The 19,642-nt window shown below is 41.8% G+C and overlaps 1 protein-coding gene across 4 annotated transcripts; it reads left to right on the top strand.

Annotated features, from left to right (window-relative positions):
* Window positions 1-5,029: 5,029 nt before the first annotated feature.
* GPR12 (G protein-coupled receptor 12) lies at window positions 5,030-15,985 on the top strand. 4 transcript variants are annotated; one of them, XM_088159515.1, is made up of 2 exons: window positions 5,030-5,134; window positions 5,715-15,985. In XM_088159515.1, exon 2 carries the CDS (start codon window positions 5,727-5,729, stop codon window positions 6,729-6,731), a length of 1,005 nt encoding a protein of 334 aa, XP_088015641.1. In that variant the 5' UTR covers window positions 5,030-5,134; window positions 5,715-5,726; the 3' UTR covers window positions 6,732-15,985. The 4 variants fall into 4 exon arrangements, with proteins under 4 accessions (XP_088015641.1, XP_088015644.1, XP_088015643.1 ...); XM_088159518.1 differs by having other exon boundaries at window positions 5,031-5,134; window positions 5,712-15,985; XM_088159517.1 differs by having other exon boundaries at window positions 5,031-5,151; window positions 5,712-15,985.
* The last annotated feature ends 3,657 nt before the right edge of the window (window positions 15,986-19,642 follow it).

The raw sequence follows: 19,642 nt of genomic DNA, 5'->3' as shown, positions 1-19,642 counted from the left end.
AAGGAGTCCATCAGGATAGGACAACTCCTCAGAGCAGCCCAGACTACTGAGAACCCAAGGGAAAAGGGTTTGTTTTCAAACATCCCAGACCATCAGAGTGCCATGTTCTTTTGTTCTTTCACCTGAAGAGAACAAACTGTGACTTATAAGAAACTTCTCCTTGCTATAATGGCCCACAAAAAGGAAAAATGAAATTACTAGTAATTTTGGGTAAGGTTTTTATTCTGGCATCTACCTGTATAGAATTTGTTTTTGATAAGGTTGTCTTCCAAAAAGGTGTCAAGAGGAAATGGAACCATTACTTGCCCTGGATGTGTTGATCCAGAGCACAATAATCTTGGTATTAAAATTTTAAGCTTAATTTTTAATCTGAACTTCTCTAACTTCAGCTTCAAAACATTACACCCTTTTCTGATAGATTTAGGAGCCATTCAAAATCATGGTGAAAGTATGCTGTAATCCCTGCATTTCTTCATCTTCTCTGAGACTAACTGAACACAGTAATTTCTAGAAATCCTTCACTAGGAGAAATTTCCTCAGTTCTTCAGAATACTTTTTGTGACTCCTTCCTGCATTCCCTCTCATTTCTCAGTACTTTTTAAAACATACTGGCCTGGACGGTATAAAGTTTTCAAATATTTATCTCATCAGTTCCCTGTCCATAATAATTATTTCCCTACTTCTGTTCATGATTCTCCTCTTACCACAGCAGCCCTCTGTCACAGCTCTGCACAGGGAACTCAGATACAACCAGCTACTTCCCATGCACAGTGCTATCCCATACTTGGTACCCTATAATGTAGGAATGAGTAAATCATTTTTTGTTAGACATACAGTTATGTTTATAGCTGTATATATTAAAAAATAAATTGCCCGAACAAGCTGTGTGACAAAACACCCCCCCCTCCAAATCCTCTGCTGTCTTCTTTGTTTACCATGATATCCACCTGTCTTTATAACACATCCATTCTTTGCCTGTTCTGTGGGTTATGGAATAGCCCTGCAAGTCTGGCACAGGCTCTGTCAGAAGCTGGTGTTTTAAGAGGTTATAAGAAAACAGGTATTAATCACCTTCATAAGAATTTTAATGAAAATTGGCACTTCTGTTACAATGGCATATGACAACTGCCTTTCAAAAATCTGTTGCATCTGTGGAGGAACAAAATACATCTTCCCATTGTAATAATATCTGTGTGACAAGACTAATTTTCTATTAAATTGAAATAAATTGGCAACTATTTTTTTATGCTCCATTCTCTTTCTTTCCTTTGGAAATGGACAAACACTGATTTAGAATAAACTCAAAATATTCTTTATACAATAACCCCTACTTTAGTTATAGTCCTAATTGTTTCAGCTTGCCTAGCAATTCAGAAAAAACAAGTGAAGACTTCAACTTGATTCACCAATGGGAGGGAAAAAAAGAGAAAGTTAAAATAAAAAACAAAGATTAAATGGGCTCTGCAGTGCCCAGAGTATGCTGGTTCAAAGATTCTGAAAAATCAGTAATAACAGCACAGGACTGTGCATGGGAAAAATTTGGTTCATTACATGGTCTGAGTGTCCAAATTACATTCATGTAACACTGAATATTAAATCAATGTGATCATGAAATCTCCTGAAAGGAAATGCTAACAAAAGCCATTTATACAGTGCACACAGGCTGCTGTCATATATTTAGGGTTTTCACACTTCTGTTGTGCAGCAAACCATTGCTATCTGCAAGAGTTGTTACCAGAATATGAGCTATACTTTCTTAATCTTATTTAAATTACTATATGACTACATATGGGGAAAAACAAAATCCAAAAGAAAAATAATTCCAGGCAATGAGGACTCACACTTGACTAGGCGCTCCTTCAGGATGGTTTTGATTATAAGGATGAAAGACTAGAAGTCAAAACAGAGATTAAGAATAGAGAGAGGGTGCTTAGAAAGGAATAAGAGATGCATTGGACCCTCTTGGATTTCCTGAAGGGAGGCCTACTAGATGGTGGTGACCCAGATGAAAAATATGTGAATGTGTTATTTCAGGATAATTTTTCTATTTGAATGGGACTGTTTAGTTTCTGTGGACAGATCTACAACTTACTGGCTGGTAACTCAGGATGCATCCCAAAGTCTGATGCTCCTACTGTTCAGACCAGGAAGGCAATGGAGCAGAGGACATCTTTCATCCCTCAACTGTATGAAGAGGCTCCCCATCCATGGCACACGGCATCCTGGAAGCAGACTTGCCCCTCAGGACATGGCTGGGACATGAGCCTGGAGAGAATACTGCCAGCTGCAGGCACCTGAAGGAAAGAATATCCCTGAATTCACCCAAACCTCCTGGACACAGCAGGTCACAGACTGCCTGAAGAGTGTGAAACTTCCAAACTATGACCAAGACAGATAACAGCACTAGACTCTGCAGGTATATTATTCCCCACAGGCACATATATTCCTCAGGATATGCCATTCTTGTGCAAAGTCATGTTGTGTTACCTGAGCTGGGCCAGAGTGTCTTTGTACGTCACCATGGCAGTCACAGTGTCAGACAGAGATCCTAAGATCCCGGCTCCCAAGCCAGCACAGCCTGACCTCTGCTTCCTGTTCCAGCACTAGGCTGTTCTGTGCTAGCTTGAGGGTCAGTAAACATCTCTATCAGCAGGTTCATGAGAGACAGAAATAAATAGCAAGGTAGTGGTACAAAAGCTCTTTAGCTACGACCTGTCACTAATTTTTGCATCTGGTAATCTTCATAGTGCCAGAGATTTTAATAAACAGAGATTTTCCTCTAAACAACCAGTGTTCTGTTTCACTGGGTGAAATCCATGCCAATGCCATTTGCCCTAATGACGACAGTCCAACATCTCAGGAAAAAGTGGCAAACTGGCAATACAGGATACAAACATTAGCTTGTTTATAATGTGTTATAATTGGAATGGAAATCGTTCACAAATTAAATAAGTGAATAAACACAGCTCTCCAAAGTCCTAAATTAAAATATTCAATTGAAAAGCTTGTCTTTGCCGTTTGTGAAACAAATGTTAAAACATTTGAAGAAAAGCTTTTGCATTTTTATTGCAACTGTTCTAAATGGAAGAGTGACAGATGAGGAAACACACCAAACATATTCAGTCCAGATCACAGGGAAGTATTTGTCACACTACCACATAAGAAATCACTGCATAAAACTGGAAGACAATGATCAGCAGTAAGGTGATATCCATTTTTAATCCTTGTTTAAAAGCAGGAGGGGCACCAGAAAGATGAATGAATCATCTTGAGTCATCCAGCAAAGTTTCACAACCCTTAGCACAGTGACTGAGGTTGATCTGAATGAAGGATGGCACCATGCAGACTTGCTGAGTCCATAACTCAACAAGGGAGAAGGAAATCTTCCTTCCAGATTCCAATCATTTCCCAGAGCCTGATTTTCCAGAGGGTTTTAGGTGTATAGCAGTGTAAATAAGGACAAAACCTGTTTTCCTAAAATTTCCCAGGCTCCTCTGTAGACCAACTCATCCCGCTGTTTTCATATGCCCTAGAGGAGGCACTTCTCTCCACTGACTGTACAGAGGACTTTAGAAGACTATCTTCTGTGCAAAAACCATCTGTATCTGGCATTTAAAGCTGTTTGGTGTGGCTCCTCTGACCCGGTGGCCTATATCCCAGTTTAGTTCCAACTCACTCCAAGCCCCACTGGCCCGCCTGCACTACTCAATACCTAACACCTTTTAAAATATGTCCATATGTCCCCAATGTCAACATCCAAAGATGGCAGGCATCCCCATGCCCATGATCCAGCAGGCTCCCTGAACAGGCAGAAGCTACCTGCTCTAGACCTGACACTGGGCATCACTCTTGTAAATTTTTTATACCATATCTTCATGTGGCTGTAAACCACAGAATCACGAAAAGGTTGAGGCTCCAGGGTGCCTCTGGGGGTGGTCTGGCCCAGCCCCACGTATCGAAGTAGGGTCAGCTAGAAGAGGTCATTCTATTGGAAAGGAAGGTGTAGCCAGGTGGGGATTGGCCTCTTCTCCCAGGTGACAAGTGACAGCATGAGAGGACACAGCCTTAAGCTGTGCCAGGGGAGGCTTAGGTTGGACATGAGGAGGAATTTCTTCACAGAAGGAGTGATTTAACATTGGGAGGTGCCCAGGGAGGTGGACAGTGTCTCCACCATCCCTGGAGGTGTATAAGGAAAGACTAGTTGAGGCACTCAGTGCCATGGTCTGGTTGACATGGTGGCATTCAAGTCATGGGTTGAACTCAATGATCTCAGAGGTTTTTTTCCAAATGAATTGGTTCTAGCATTCTACGATTCATTTTCATTGGTTGAATACCACAGGATCACAGAAAGGTTAGGCTCCAGGGTGCCTCTGGGGACGGTCTGGTCCAGCCCCACTTCTCAAAGCACTGCCAATCGGAACAGTTCATTCAGGACCACGGAATCACAGAACTGTAGGATGGTTTCGGCTGGAAGCAACTTTAAAGATCATCCAGTTTCAAACACCCTGTCATGGGCAGGGATGCCACCCACTAGATCAGGTCAGTGGGGAGCCCACCCAACCTGGCCTCGAACGCTACCAGGGATGGCGATGCCATCGTCTTTTGAGTTACTTCCAGGGGCAAAGACACCACAACCTCTCTGGGCCAGCCCGTGCCGCCGGCACTTGACCACCCCCACAGCACGAGGATAATTTCCATTCAAATAATTCCCGGAGGCTCCGGCAGCACGGGAAAAGCCGGCTGGTGCCTGCGGAGCAGCGGGTGGCCAGGGGACAGCCCCGGGCGCGGCGGCTCCTCGGGGGCGGAGGAGCGGAGCGGGGCGGGGGCGTCCGCCCCTTTTCCCCCTCACCGCCTCCCACGCGCGCACCTGCGCAGGCGCGCGGGCACGAGGCGCGCCCCCGCCCCTCAGTCCCTCGCTCGCGCCCAGGCACACACGCACACGCCCTGCGCGCGCGCGCGCGGGGGGCGCGCACCTGCGCTGCGCCCTCGGCCGCCCCCCCCCCCCCCCCCGCCCCGCGCGCGCGGCGCCGGCCCCGCTGGCGCCTGGAAGGGACCGCGGCGACCCCTCCGTGCCTCCTCCTCCTCCTTCCTTCATCCATCCAGCCTTCCTCCGAGCCGCCGGGGGACAGCCCAGGTGATCCGCCGCTGGGGGTGCGTGGGGGATGTCTGTCTGTCTGTTTGTGTGTGTGTGTGTGTGGTGTCCGCGTCGAGTTTGCAAGTTCTCAGAGGACATCGCCCTGCTCTCCCCACAGCCCGGGCGGGGTTCCCTCACTGGGGGTCGGTGAAAAATATTCCGCCTCCCCTCGTCCTTGCCCATGCTGTCCGCTCCCTCCGTGACCGATACAACCCCGCGTTGGAACCGCGGCTGCAGGATCGCGGGGTTTAGCGGCCCCCACCCCAAACTGCGGCGCTTAGAGGGGGCTCTGGCCGCTCGATGGGCTGCCTCCCGTGCCCCTGCCTCCTTCCCTGTGCAGGTTACCCTAAGGACCAGTCAGCCTCCGCGCATCGGTCCCTTGGAGGATAATCTCGGGCAGTTTTAAATATCCTTCCCCCGCCCCCGTTTTTGTTTTTATTTTCTATTGTCCCATTTATGTAACAAGTGCCCGCCCGCACATCAGGCTGGTGTTGCTGTCTAGGGCGTTGCATGCTCCGGGGGGGTGATGTATCCGGTGCTGTGGCTGAACATTAAAAATAATGTCTTTCTGTTGAAGAAGACAGGGGTTAAAATGAATGAAGATCTGAAGGTTAATTTGAGCTGGCTGCCTCAGGATCATGTAGAAGCCAGCTCTACAGAGAATGCCTCAGCTGCAGGCTCCTCCCTGGTTCCTGCCGTAGACCCTGAGCCAGAGCTTTTGGTAAACCCCTGGGACATTGTCTTGTGTACTTCAGGGACCCTTATCTCCTGCGAAAATGCCATTGTGGTTCTGATCATTTTCCATAATCCCAGTCTTCGCGCCCCCATGTTCCTACTGATAGGCAGCCTGGCCCTGGCAGATCTCTTAGCAGGCATTGGATTGATCATCAATTTTGTTTTTGCCTACCTTCTGCAGTCAGAAGCTACGAAACTGGTTACGATTGGACTGATTGTTGCCTCTTTCTCAGCATCTGTTGGCAGCTTGCTGGCTATCACTGTTGATCGTTACCTCTCCCTGTATTATGCTCTGACTTACAATTCAGAGAGGACTGTCACTTTTACCTATGTCATGCTTATATTGCTCTGGGGAGCATCTATCTGTATTGGACTGCTGCCTGTAATGGGCTGGAACTGCCTCAGAGATGAATCCACCTGCAGTGTTATCAGACCACTCACTAAAAATAATGCAGCTGTCCTTTCGGTCTCTTTCTTGCTTATGTTTGCCCTCATGCTGCAGCTCTACATCCAGATCTGTAAAATCGTGATGCGCCATGCCCATCAGATTGCCTTGCAACACCATTTCCTGGCCACTTCCCACTATGTGACCACCCGAAAAGGAGTGTCTACTTTGGCCATTATTTTGGGGACTTTTGCTGCTTGCTGGATGCCTTTTACGCTCTATTCCTTAATAGCAGATTACACCTACCCTTCTATATACACCTATGCCACCCTCCTGCCAGCTACCTACAATTCCATCATCAACCCTGTCATATATGCTTTTAGAAACCAGGAGATACAGAAAGCACTTTGGCTCGTCTGTTGTGGCTGTATTCCTTCTAACCTGTCTCAGAGGGCAAGATCACCCAGTGATGTCTGATTGGCAGCCACGAGGATGCTCCTTAACATGTTACTTTCCAGACATTCTGTCTTTGGTTTAGATGCATTCTTTAAATGATGTGTGATGGGTTCACATAAAAACCGCAGGATGGACTGACCTTTTTGTAAAGAGAAAACCCCAGCGACCGAAATCAATCGGGTGGTTTAAGGAAGATTTCCAAAATCAAAATAATCAGTGTTCTTAACAGATTTATAATGTTGCTCAGGGTCTTTTTGTCACATTACCCAAACTTTGCCATGTTTGCCATGATTTTACGTTAAGTTTTCTAATTAAAATTAGATTGAAACAGCATACTTCTTTAAAATTGTTTATGTGATTGAGTTTAGTCATACTGCATGTTACAATCTGTTGTTAGGATATTTTTTTCCTCTTTAATTTTTTTTAAATGGAAAAAATACCCCAAACCCCATCTGTATATCCTCAGAATACTCTTCAAAATAATGGCCAATTGTACTGATTTATATGGAATTTATTGTGATAATCTCAGTGCAACAAATTTGCTCTGAGAAAGTTCTTGTTCAGCTTTTTATTTTACATCTCAGCATTTATTAATCTGTTTTCAAGGGTTACCTGTTCTCTCATGTTTTCTGGCTGGATGTTAAAGCAAGAGATATGTGTTGCTTTCCTTTTTAAAAGTCAGACATATGTTTTCACTTGCATGTGAGACATTGGAGCTATGATGTTGATTTTAAAACTGACGAGGGTATCTTTGAAATTGATGAAACAATATGGCCTCTCTTGGCGATGCATTTGTAATAGATTGAAGACTAAGTTTCTCAGACAAGTTTATCTTTTCAGAAGAGTATAAGAAATGTTTCATGAAACAACCGACAGATTGCTTGCAGCACATATTTAGCACTACGTAAAATGGTTCCCCCTACATTTGTTACCAAGTCAATACTATTGCCATTTATTTGTTTTCACTATTCTCCTAAGAAATTTTAAATACCGACATTTATAAATTCTCAAAGCATATCTGGTTCATAATTATATGCAATCAGAATTGCAAGACAAAACAGTGTTTTCTCCTTTTCTGGCAGTTTCATTCTTTGCACTAAACACATGTCAGTTCTTCATATACAGGACTTCATTGTAGTTCTGGTCTAGAAAGCAGAGCTTCCTCTCAAGAATGGTTAAATTTCAAATTGCTTCTAACCTTCCACTGAAGCCACATTAAAATGCACTAGAAATAAAGCATTGTTTTCTGATTTGAAGACTACTTGACTGTCAGAGAGAAAATCTTCCTGGCACTTGTCTTCATGAAACTTATGGTGTACTTTCATGTCAGCACGTGGGAGTTTAGAGTACTGCTTCCATTAGTGCTGATGGGAGCTCAATGTGTTCATGCCTGGCATCAGCAGGAGGTTATACGCCCTTGAATGTCAAAGTCAGCATATTGTATTGTTGCTTCAGTACCTTCCATTTAAAAAAAAAATAATAAATCTAAAACTCAAGTGTAAAAATAGCAATATTTGCAGTTCAATGAAAAAATATACCTGTGTAGTAGAGATAGTAGAGACAACTGCGCTGCTGGTCTGGATTTTCCAAATGGAATCTGTCCTTTTCACGTGGACGTTTGGATGACTGTAGCTTTTTGTGGCAAAGTTTCTGTGACGTTAAGAATCATATGCTATACACAAAGCTGAATCTCAAATGTGAGTTGTCTGTAAACAAGGCTCTGTAGAGATTTTTATGAGCAATAATAATTTTAGTTGCAATGCTGGGTTTAAATTCCATTATTTATTTGGTTCAACCTTCAGATATTTGGTTCTTACTTCGTAATCTGATTAGTTTAATAATAATTGCATGGCATGACCCAGTAGAGCTGTGAAGTTGAAGCTCCCCTGGCTTCCCTGTGATTTACAGATGCTCAGCAAGTTAGACTATGACCTCTGCTCAGTGTAGGGTATTGGTGTTCTTTATCTATTTATGAATGATACTGAAACTCTAGTCATTGAATTTTCTTGCAACTTTTTGTATGAGAAACACTCACTTCCTAAATATCCATGCTACATAAGTGTGCAGTTTTTCAAGTATGCGAACTATTGGGAAATAATGGCAGCAAAAGTAATGAGATGAATAATGTAGAGAGGCTGAATAATGTATGATGGCACTTTTAAAAGAAAAAATAAGTTAGAGTCATGCAAACTTTGTTCTCCCTGCTTTTTCCCTTATTTGTTCTTCTGTATCAAATTGCTAAAGGTATGATGAAGATGAGCAACTACAACTGTGACCAGAATTCAGTCCTGAGGGCAACTGTTGTTTTCCTTATGCAGACGTGTTGTCATCCTCTTGGATAACCTCACAGGCATTAGTGTTTTTCTCTAGGCAGCACCTATGTGGTAGGGAAGCCAGAGAAAAATAGCACAGAGGGAGATAATGTCATCCCCTCTTCTCATGCTGTTTGACCTCGTGTCCTTGTCATCTTCCTCACTCCACAGGCTGCTCAATTCCGCAGAGGCTCTCCAGTGTGCTGTGGGAGCCGACCTCTTCCTTGTGCCAGAGCAGAGAGATTTGTAATTGGAAGCTTCTCTCCTGAGGAGCAGAGCAAGTCAAACAGAGGAAAGAAGGATTAATTATAGCAATCCCACAAAGCTAGCTCATAGGGATGTGATTTGCCCTTGTTTGAGGAGTTGTGCATGGTTACCTTCCACCACAAACAGATGAGAAACATGATTCTGCTCCAAAGATACTGCTGGGACCTCCAGTGAAGATTTTGCCTCTTCCAGAAATACGTTCCAAAACTGAGGCTGTGCAGCATAGGCCAGAAAATCTTACTGAAAGTCAATGGCATAAGTTTGCCTGCAGCTGTCAGGGCAAACTTTACCCTAGACTGCAGCACTGGGATGGATGCTACATAACACACCTCTGAATGAGCTCTGGGAAGTAGGGGCAGAGCTGTGCATGCAGAGCTGTCTACCTCACTCACACAGAAGAATTGCTTGACAGCCAGCCACCTTTCAGACCCTGCAGAATTACCCATCATGCTGTCCCCTCAGAGTGACAGTGGAGGCCTCTGTTCTATATGGTGAAGTGCCAGTATCCATCCAAGGTCTCCTGAAACTGACAGAAACCCATCAATTTGCAGTTTCTGATATTTTGTTGTCCCATCAAACAACTACAGTGCATAAGACTAGTGGGGTTAGATTCACCATTCTGTGTACATTGGAGCAGCTTTTGTATCTCCATTGTAATGACAAAAAGGTTTGGTTTTTTTTTCCTAATATGCAATTTAGTTTAAAGAATTGAAGTTCATGTTTATTTATTAGTACACTTGACCCAAAGTTAGTAACAGGTTGTATCCTGATGGGGAAAATTGATTGTGGTCAGTCTTTTTCATACGTTCATCCTCAAAGCTTAGGAGAGGATTTTAATTTTTTTTTAACCATTTCCCCCAATAGTAGTATTTCAGCAATAAGGAAAAATATGTTTTTGGCACAAGAGCAATAAAATCCTCCATGATGTGGATACTATAAACTGCTGAGTAAACTCAGAGCAATAGAGAGGAAGCAATATATACTTTAGACAAAAAAAAGTAACTTGAATAACGACTTTCAGTAAGTGTAGGTCTTCCTTTTTTAAGCACATCCTATCAGACCAATGTGAGGCATTATTTCTGGTTGATTTGTTTTATAATCATTGAATTCCTGAATAGAATTACACAGCAATAACATTTTACCTTAATTCTTGGATCCTGAATTTGTGCTATTTGCTGAAAGAATTATGTACTGCATTGGGGAGTTTTATTGTTTTCATTGTTGGGCATTTAGTTGTACAGCATTCTGTGGATGAATTAGTAGTGTTCAAGATTTCCAGTTCTAACTTAATCCCAAGAAAACCCGAATTTTTTGTGCTCATAGAGTGAGTATGATAAATAGTTCTAGCCTGTTCTGAAGACAGCTTGATTATGATACCAGTGAAGAAACCAATACCCAGGCTCTTTGGAAGCAAGCTCAAAGGACTGATACTGCGTCTATATCTTCCTGCCGTGGACACTCAGTGACATAAGCAGTTGCATCCATCCTTTAGTGTTCAGGGACCAGCCTTGAGGCATCTTGGAGTCTCTAAAAGTCCTCCATGGACAGAAGTGAACTTTGGCATAGACCAGCACTCATGCTGTCCCCAAAGAGCTATTATTCTCTTGCTTCACTTTTTTAGGGATTTTTTAGCTTTTAAAAATAAAATACATGTTACTTCATTTATCCAAGGTGATAAGCAACCTGCTGTGTGACTGGAAGTTGGGATAAAATAGCATTGCTACAAATCAAGCCCCTGGAGCGTAACCACACACTCATTACTTGAAAAAAGAAAAATGAAAAAAAAAGTGATTCTGTTACATTCAGAACAATGCTTTCAAAATGTTGGCCCTGACTTTTATGAAGAAAAAGTATATGGGGTCTGGTTTTTCTATTTACAATAAATAAATAAAAATAAGAATTGGACAGAACAGTTGCTATTTAAAAACCCACCAGCTATCCTGTCACTTTATCTGAGATACTGAATGGTTCTAGATTGGCTTAGTGGTAGTCCAGAGATGTTCCATGAAGGAAAAATAAGATCTCTCAATCTTTGCTTATAGAGAACTAAAAGGAAGGAACTATAAGGAAGTGGTATAATTTATATCTCATGAATAAACAATAGGTCAGGAAAGATAAATTAGGCATGTGTATCTCCCTCATCTGTCAGTAGAACAATGATGGTACTCCCAATAAACTTGAAAGGTCTCCTGTCTGGAAATACTTTTTTGGTACAAGAGGAAATTACCCCTTAAAACAGGGTGCTGCTGTCTTCTTCAGATCAAGAATATGCAGTTGCTTTTAGTGGATCTGAAATCTGAATGAACTGCAAGGATATCTACTTTCATATTAAGTGGATGATGAAAGATGAGAGATAGAAGTCTTTATAGCTTGGTGAATCAGCCAGATTCAATCACTTGGGGCTTGAGCTTGGTCGGAAGGATACTTGAATAAATGCACCCCCTGTAAGAAGGGTGTTTAGAACTGTGCATTTGGAACTTTCTTTGAGGTACACAGAGCCCCCAGAAGGGCCCCTGGGGCTGCCCCTGTTCTGGGCTGTGGTACAACAGTCCCATATCCTTGGGGCTGCCCCTCTGGAGTGATGTTCAGAGAGCAGACAGGAGGAGATATGATCAGAAGTGAGGTCCGCCTTCCTGCAAAATGTTGCCCTGCGTTTTATTCAGATTATTACTTGTCTTGTTAGCACAGTCTTGTGTGGCTCCTCTTGAAATCAGAAGAGGGTTTTTGTGGAAAAATATTGAAAATTCAAAGTAGGACCACCAGAAGATTATTTTGCAGTAAGTAATTATGTATTTCTGTTCCTTTTGGGGAGCAGCTAAGCGTGTAACTTTGTAGTAAGTGTTTCTTTGAAAACAGTATGTCTTTGCACTAAAAAAGTCCATATTGCCGTTTATTCACAAAACTGTTGTGATCTTGTAAGCCCCACAAGAAGAAAGAGTTGCACATTTCACTGTTATACAAACTTCTTATAGAAGAGAAGGGAAAAATCCAAATCTGAATGTAGGTTAGATGAAACCATATTGCAGTTAATTAGTGTGTCACTGCTATGATGCAGACTAATTCAGTGCCCCATGGAAAGGATAGGGGGAGATTTTTTCAGTGGAGATCCTTTGCAAAAAACTGAGAGAGTATAACTAATTTTAGAACAATAAGTCAGTTACAGTTGCTGTCAGAAACTCCTTCAATTGGCTTTTAAGGAAATTGTCCTCATCTCCCCCAACCTTTGTTTTGTACTTTACATATGCCAGCACAATTTATGCATACTTCCGGACATGCCAGATATTTAATTGGTAAAGATAGTACTCTGTGTCTCCCCCTCCCAGGTAGGGGGAAGTGTGTTATGTCCCAGAACTAATGAACTGATTTAGTTATTTGATATCTCTAAGTAGCACAGAACTTTCTAAAAAGCATAGAGTTCTTATGGATATTCATTGCACATTTAGGGGCTTTCTTATGGATATTCATTGCACATTTAGGGGCTTTCTAGAATTACAAGTGTAGAGTATTAGTATCTTAACTGGTGGCCATAGGATTACAGGTTGGGGTATTTTTCTTTTTCTCCTTCACCTCCCCACCACTCCAGCCCTCAGCAGTAAGTTGTCTGGTACAGTCCTTTGTGTTTCAAGGCAAACACTGGTTTGCAGTTGGATTCAGTGATTCTAAAGATTTTTTTTCAACCTCAATGATTCTATGATTCTAAGTACCTGCCTCTCATAAGTAAAGTGGTAGATTCCTAGGTAAAAGCTGATTTACAAAGTTTTTAATAGTTTGTTAAAACCCTTTCAAACATATCAGCAGCCCTTTCTCGTTGAACAACTTTAGTGAGCATTTCCCTTACACAGGAAATATCTGATTCCCCTGTGGGGAGGGAAAGCAAGTGTACTGCTACTGTTTTCTTTACACTGATAATATTCTTTTTCCTCCATATGATGTACCACGATGCCCGAGCACAGGCCTAGTCCTTGTTTCTCACGGAAAAACCAAGCCAATACCAACTGCACATGCTGAAGACTGCATCCTGAAATGATTCACCTTAGAAAATGGAGGGGCCTTTCACTTTTAAAAAATAGATGCCAACAAAATAGATTCTTTTTACTTTTAAGTATAAACTCGTTCTTAAAAGGAAATACCTATGTCCAGGTTTAACATACTAGTTATATTACATGCTGCATAGAGAAACAGTTTCTTAGAGTATTTTAGTATGCCATTAACTTGATTAATTATGATGAGCTATCACTTTTAAATAGCATAATTATATACTTAAATATAATATATATATACATACATAATTATTACGATTATATAATTTAGTTTTTATATATATGACATGCAATATATCATGCTCTATACCTTCATTGTGGATGTGGTTAAAGAGTGAACTCTTTGCTGGGCAATTTCTTATGATCAGAGAAAAATACTGCCCAACTTCTATGAGTCTTGCAAACACTGAAAGATTCAGCAGTAATTGATATTTCAACAAACAAAGACAGGTGAGAGGTTTCAGAAGGGAAACAAATCCTCATGTCTTTAATTTGGACAAATCCCGTTGCCAGCTTTGAGATTACAGGAATGTTTTCCATGACCACAGATGGTACAGAATGCAGGAAGGGTACTTGTCACAAGCATGGGCCTATAAAGCAGTTATAACTTTCTCCACACACTGTCCCCTTTTCTCTTTTGCTCTTTTTCTGTCTTTCATAGGTGCTTTGGTAACAGGACTGCACAAATCATGATTCCACACAGTCATGGGACACAGGCGGACATTTTGCACTGGCTGATGCTAACCTGGGGAATATTAGAATACCTAAAAAAAATTATGCATTCATTTTTAAAGGGCATGCAGAATACATATATGATTCAGGGGTTTTCTGGGAAAAAGGCCTAGGACCTCTAAGATTTAGGGCCAAAGTATAGAGCTCTAATGCATTGGTTACTTATAGTCACCATAGAATTTTCCTCTTACTTCAGTGTTCGCTAAGATTAAACCCATCAAAATAATGAGGACTTTGGCTTCCTCTGCTTTCAGGGGAGACATATTTTATAGTATGCAAATCAAAGCAGCATGACCTGGCCCTTTGAAAATTGAAATACATCCAGAAAAGGACAAAAGGGTGTCCCATCCATGAGTTTTTGTTGCTACTCTTTGATTGCCCTCTGACAGCGTAGTCCCTCAATATATGATGAACACTCATCAGTCCACCTTGTGGTGCCTCTGCCCCAGAGGGCTCACGAGAAAAAGCACAGAGGTGAGGCTTTTCTGCTGTGTTGGTGGCAGGTCACAGCACGATGGCTTTGGAAGGGAGCTCTGCTCTCAGCACGTGATAGAAAATAAGGAGCCTTCTTTAATCACATTCCAGCCAAATCTTTTCTTTTGTATCGCCCTGTCAGTGTAAGCAGAGACTTTCCTTAGTCCTGGAGGAGGAGGATAAGTGGTTGCTGGGAGTTAGCACGCTCCAGCACACAGAGCTGAGCAGCTGAAGGTACAGTAATCTGCTGCTGAACTCAGGCTGGTCCCTCTAGGAAGAAAATGCACTTTTCCAGAATGCAGGAACAGTGTATGTGATTTGTGCCAAAAGTGTGGAATGAGTATTGCAGCTGAAGAGCAGGTAAATTGCCTGGATTACACATACAGCAAAATAGTCAGGCAGTCTCTAGGGTTACTTGCATGTGCTGAAATATATTTTTTGTTAGCAGTCCCATATATGTATATGGAGAAGGAGAAGAATATGAACTTTCCTGTTGGGCCTCAGCCAGAGCCTACCAAAGGAAATGGGAATTCTTGGTTTTATCATTGTTTCTAGAGAGAGACACATTACACCTCTGTCCATTTTGATGTCTATAACCTTTTTCTCTTTGGGGCTAAAGAGACCTTTGTTTGGTCTGAGCTTTACTATCACAGCCAAAATCTACAAAAGTTGATTGTAAATGTGTTTACAAATGGAATTTCATAGGATAAGTGCTATAAGAAATAAAGCTGTAAACTCTGTCTTTTAACTTCAGACTCTGAAATTTGGAATACCTGGGCTAGTAGAACCACTTGTAATTTGCTAGACTTACTAACTAGACCCCCACGTTTTTTGTTGCCAAATGCAATTAAAAATAACCTGTAGTTATCATGTTCATGTCATCAGATCCTCAGAGAGAACTTTTCCTAGGAAACATTGTACATTTCAGGTAGACTACCTGATACTACTGACTGCAGTGTAGTTCCATGCTGAATTCTAAAAGCTTCAGCAAAAGCATCTGCGTGGGGGATAGTTCTCATGCTGTACGTCTCACTAGGAGCCAGGTGGATTGAAATCCTGCATGTTGTGCTTTTCATGTTTTAATTTAACTGTGGTTGAAGTTTGAACCATAGCTTGCCAGTGTATGAAGTGATTTTAAAAGGAAGTGCAACATCTTTGCCTCAGTTTCCTTAAAGCTTAAAGCTTTGAATTGCAACTACAGAGCTTCTTGTTGTATACAAGATAGTCATTTAATGCACTTTATTTAAAAAAGGCACAAATTATTTTCTTTATAAAATGTTACAATTGCACTATGCTGTAAGAATTGGTTACTAAATATAAACTGTACAGTTTTGTAGTCAACATTGTGTTTAGTCATAAATTATTGAAACAATTACATATTTCAGTTAAATGTTAATTTTATATGTGGTGTATGTAGCCATAAATAAATTTTCCTTTTTAAAAAAAAGAATGGTTGGTTGTTTCATTTCATTGAATTCCCCATTCTGTTTCAAATAACAAAATTATATCCTTTCTACAGATATAAGATTTAAATGTGTTCCAGTGCAGAGATGACAGATGACACTGACTAAACTTGGGGGATTAAATTCAGATGTGCAAACTTAAGTTGAACTTCTGTAGATCTCCTGCATCTACTAACTGCAGAAGGAAATACCAGGCAGTACAGACAAAAACGCTGAAAGAAGAGCTAACACGAGTTCTTGAACGTAGAGTTGCAAGTGAAAGCCAAAGTAACCTTCCATACTACCTTTCTTCTTCAAGTTAATTTACCTATGCTGCACTCTCTTCTGACATGCTGCCTTTTATTATCATTGTCTAGACTCAGTTTGGGGGGACAAAATGCAGTATGGATTATAAGAGGTTCTGCATTTGGTCATAATTAATGGATCTAAATACTTAATATTTGTGTTAGCAGTCATTAACTGAGAGAGGTAAAAGTTACTATGGAAGTAAGAAACTGTGTTAACCTAGATATTTTTTTAGAAGTTTGGTCCTAATCCTTGAACTAAGTAACTGAAAAATCAGATGCATGATCACAGTTCTGTATTTCCAATTTGACTGTTTTAGACAGGCTAAAAGAAAACGGTCGACTGTCTCATTTTCCAAATTAAATTTTTTTAATAAAATGTGTATCTTAATTCCTCTGAATGTTTTTCTCACACACCCATCTTATTTTCCAGGCATATAAATTGATGAAATGAGTTACATCTCTAACCGTAGGACTGACTGTCATGCACCATAGCCATTGAAATGTGGGCTCTGAAAGAAATGGGGCAGTGACTGACAGATATCCAGGTAAATGATCAAGAGTGAGGCTGCTTCCTTTATCCTATGCAGTACTACAGTCCTACATGTCAGATGGATCCTGGAGGAGATCTTGGGGATGTTTACTTCTACTAGGTACAGCTCTCCTCTCCACCTCTCACATCACCATTAGGCACCACCTGTTTTGTCTAGAGAAGAAACTGTATCATAGTGCAGTTTGTTTCTCTGAGGTTAAGCTATAGCCAAAAGGACTGCAGCACAGTGGTGACCAGGATGTATTTGATAAAGGTAACAGAATTATGAATAATGGGTTTGCAACAGAGCACTTATAACAATACAACAATACAACAATAAATGGCCACTGTACTTATAAGGATAAAACAGTTCAAAGCTGTCAGGACATGAAATAATTTCCATGCTACAGTAAGCAAAACAAAGTTTAGTTGTATGAGGCCTGCAAGTAGAAATTAAAAAACGTAGTTTCAGGGTTCTGTAGTTCAAGGATGCTTGAATGCATTGTTCCAGGTGTGCCTTCCTGTTCTAAGGTTCATTTGAGTGTAAGTCACATCAGAGATGAGCTGCTGAGCTGGACAGACTTTTGGACATGGTGCAGCATATCTTACCTTCTTATAAATTCTTATGAATTGTCTTAGTTATAGCAGGATGTCAGAGAGTGTCTGCTACCTCACCACTGTCCTATACCATGAATCTTTGATGTTCATGCAAAGTGTGAGGCCTGCACAGTTAATGGAGATTTTAGATTCATTGTTGAAAATGTTTAGGAGAAATCATCAATTTGGCATGTATGACAAAGACTTCATTTGCAGATATCTTAAAAATCCTCCATTTTTAAGTAATTTTGGAATTATCTATAATCAAACACATCCAAGTACTCTTTTTTCTCTAAAATTGCTTTTAAAATTAGCAGCTCAAATCTAATTTATTGTTTTAGTTTTATTTTAATTGAAATGTCATCCTCATAACTAAAATGCTCCATGGGGTTGGTACTACTTTGCATTTCTCTCATGTGGATGTGAGCTGAGCAACCCCACTGCTGTACAGCACATTACAACCAGCACTTGGTTACTACATGCAGATCAGCTCTTACCTGAGTACATTCTGCTTGTGAATTTTATTGGGATTTTCTTTCATATCTGCAAAATCCTTTCACCCCCGTATTTTGCAATAATTGTAAAGCCGGTGGCCTTTCAATGCAGGCATTCTTTATCTGACAGCAAAAGATATTTTAATGTAACCAGGACACTGCCTTCCCACCAGTGGCCTAACAGAGTTGCTCTCGCCTTCATTTTTATCATGATGTATGGCATTTAAATGGTGCTTGACAGAAAGCCTATATAAACACATTTTCTAAGATACATTGAGTTTGCCATCATCATCATTTTGAGCTGTCAAGCTCAAAAGCACACAATTTCCAGAACAAGGATCAACACATTCCAAATCATTCAGCTTACGAGGGGAATACAGAGGATATGGCAAACTAAAGTGGGAGAGAGCCCTCACAACTCCAGTGTCAGGCATTAGACAGGTCTAAACAGGGGCAGAAGATTCCAAAATCTCAAACTAACCTCAGGATTTCCTTCCCTCCCCTGGCTATTCCTACTCTTTTCACCTTTGCATGAGGGCTGACAAAGGGGGGGCTTGTTCTCACATGACATCAGTTGCTGCAGCCTCCAGCTCCACTTTTGTTTTTTCCAAGAGCTGGAATTCCACAGTGGTGCCACTGGTGATGCAGTGCAAGGATGTACATGGAAATTATTGTTAACGTGGCAAATCATGAATCAGCAAGGGCATCAGGCTGGAAAAGGAAGCATTTGCTATTTGCCAGTTTAGCCCAACAAAAAACCACTCCCTGACATCCAAGCAGGTCAGATAGCCCCACTACTTTCAGAGGGAAGCAAGGGCAAGGTCCAAGTCCACTGGCCCTGGCCTGGAGACAGGGACTGTTGGAGTGGAGGGGCTGGTCCCTGCCCAGCCTCAGACACTCCCTTGGCTCTATTACTCTACAGATATGGTTGAGTTCCCTGCCTGGCAAGGTAGCACATGTTACCCTGAGCTAGGGCCAGCAGCAGCAGCTCATCTCATCTCATCTCTCCCTTGATGCTTTGGATCCTTCTGCAGCCTTGTTTCTTGCTCAGATGGGCTCCAGGATTTATTGTCAATGCTGGATTCCCAATCCCTCCACAGCTTTTTGTGGGACTTAATAAAGTAAATCTGGTTTTTGTTGTTTAATTAACCAGCCTATATTAGTGGCCCTGGAGCTCTCTGCACTGGCATTGGTTTGGATTTTTACCCTTTCCTAGGAAGATGCCACAGAAAAATGGTGTGGTTTCTTAATGTTCAGTCCATTTCATTCATGACACTTTTTCTGGCAAGTGTTTGTTTGCCTTCCACCGAGCCACAGCTTGTGCACAGCCTCTACAGAAACACAGTCAGCCATGCCAATAGATGTGTCTGGTGTTAGATCTGTGTTACCTCTGTTACCCCTGCCATCACAGGGTCGTTCAGGCTGGCTCCTGTTCAGCAGCTACAGAATCGCTCTTGAGAGCCACCCGCTTCCCCGGGAGCAGCAGCAGTGACCTGCCTTTGCTAAAACTGGGTGTGCCTGCTGGCAGAAGGGACGGCCAAGAGAGTGTTCCTTGGTGTGCTGTTTGCTGCTGCTGTGGTCACCACATCCCTGGGGCCTGGGGAGAGTGGCTGTGAGGGACAGACAGCAACAGGCAGTGTTCAGGGAGGCGGATTTCCTTCCCTGTGATCCCAGGTTGCGAGCAGGTGTAGGAACAGACATTTACCTGTCCAGGGTAGCGTTGCTGCTCAGCCATCC

Source organism: Sturnus vulgaris, chromosome 2 (assembly GCF_052056855.1).
Source record: "Sturnus vulgaris isolate bStuVul1 chromosome 2, bStuVul1.hap1, whole genome shotgun sequence".
Lineage (NCBI taxonomy): Eukaryota > Metazoa > Chordata > Aves > Passeriformes > Sturnidae > Sturnus > Sturnus vulgaris.
This window is presented reverse-complemented; position numbering and strand designations above follow the sequence as displayed.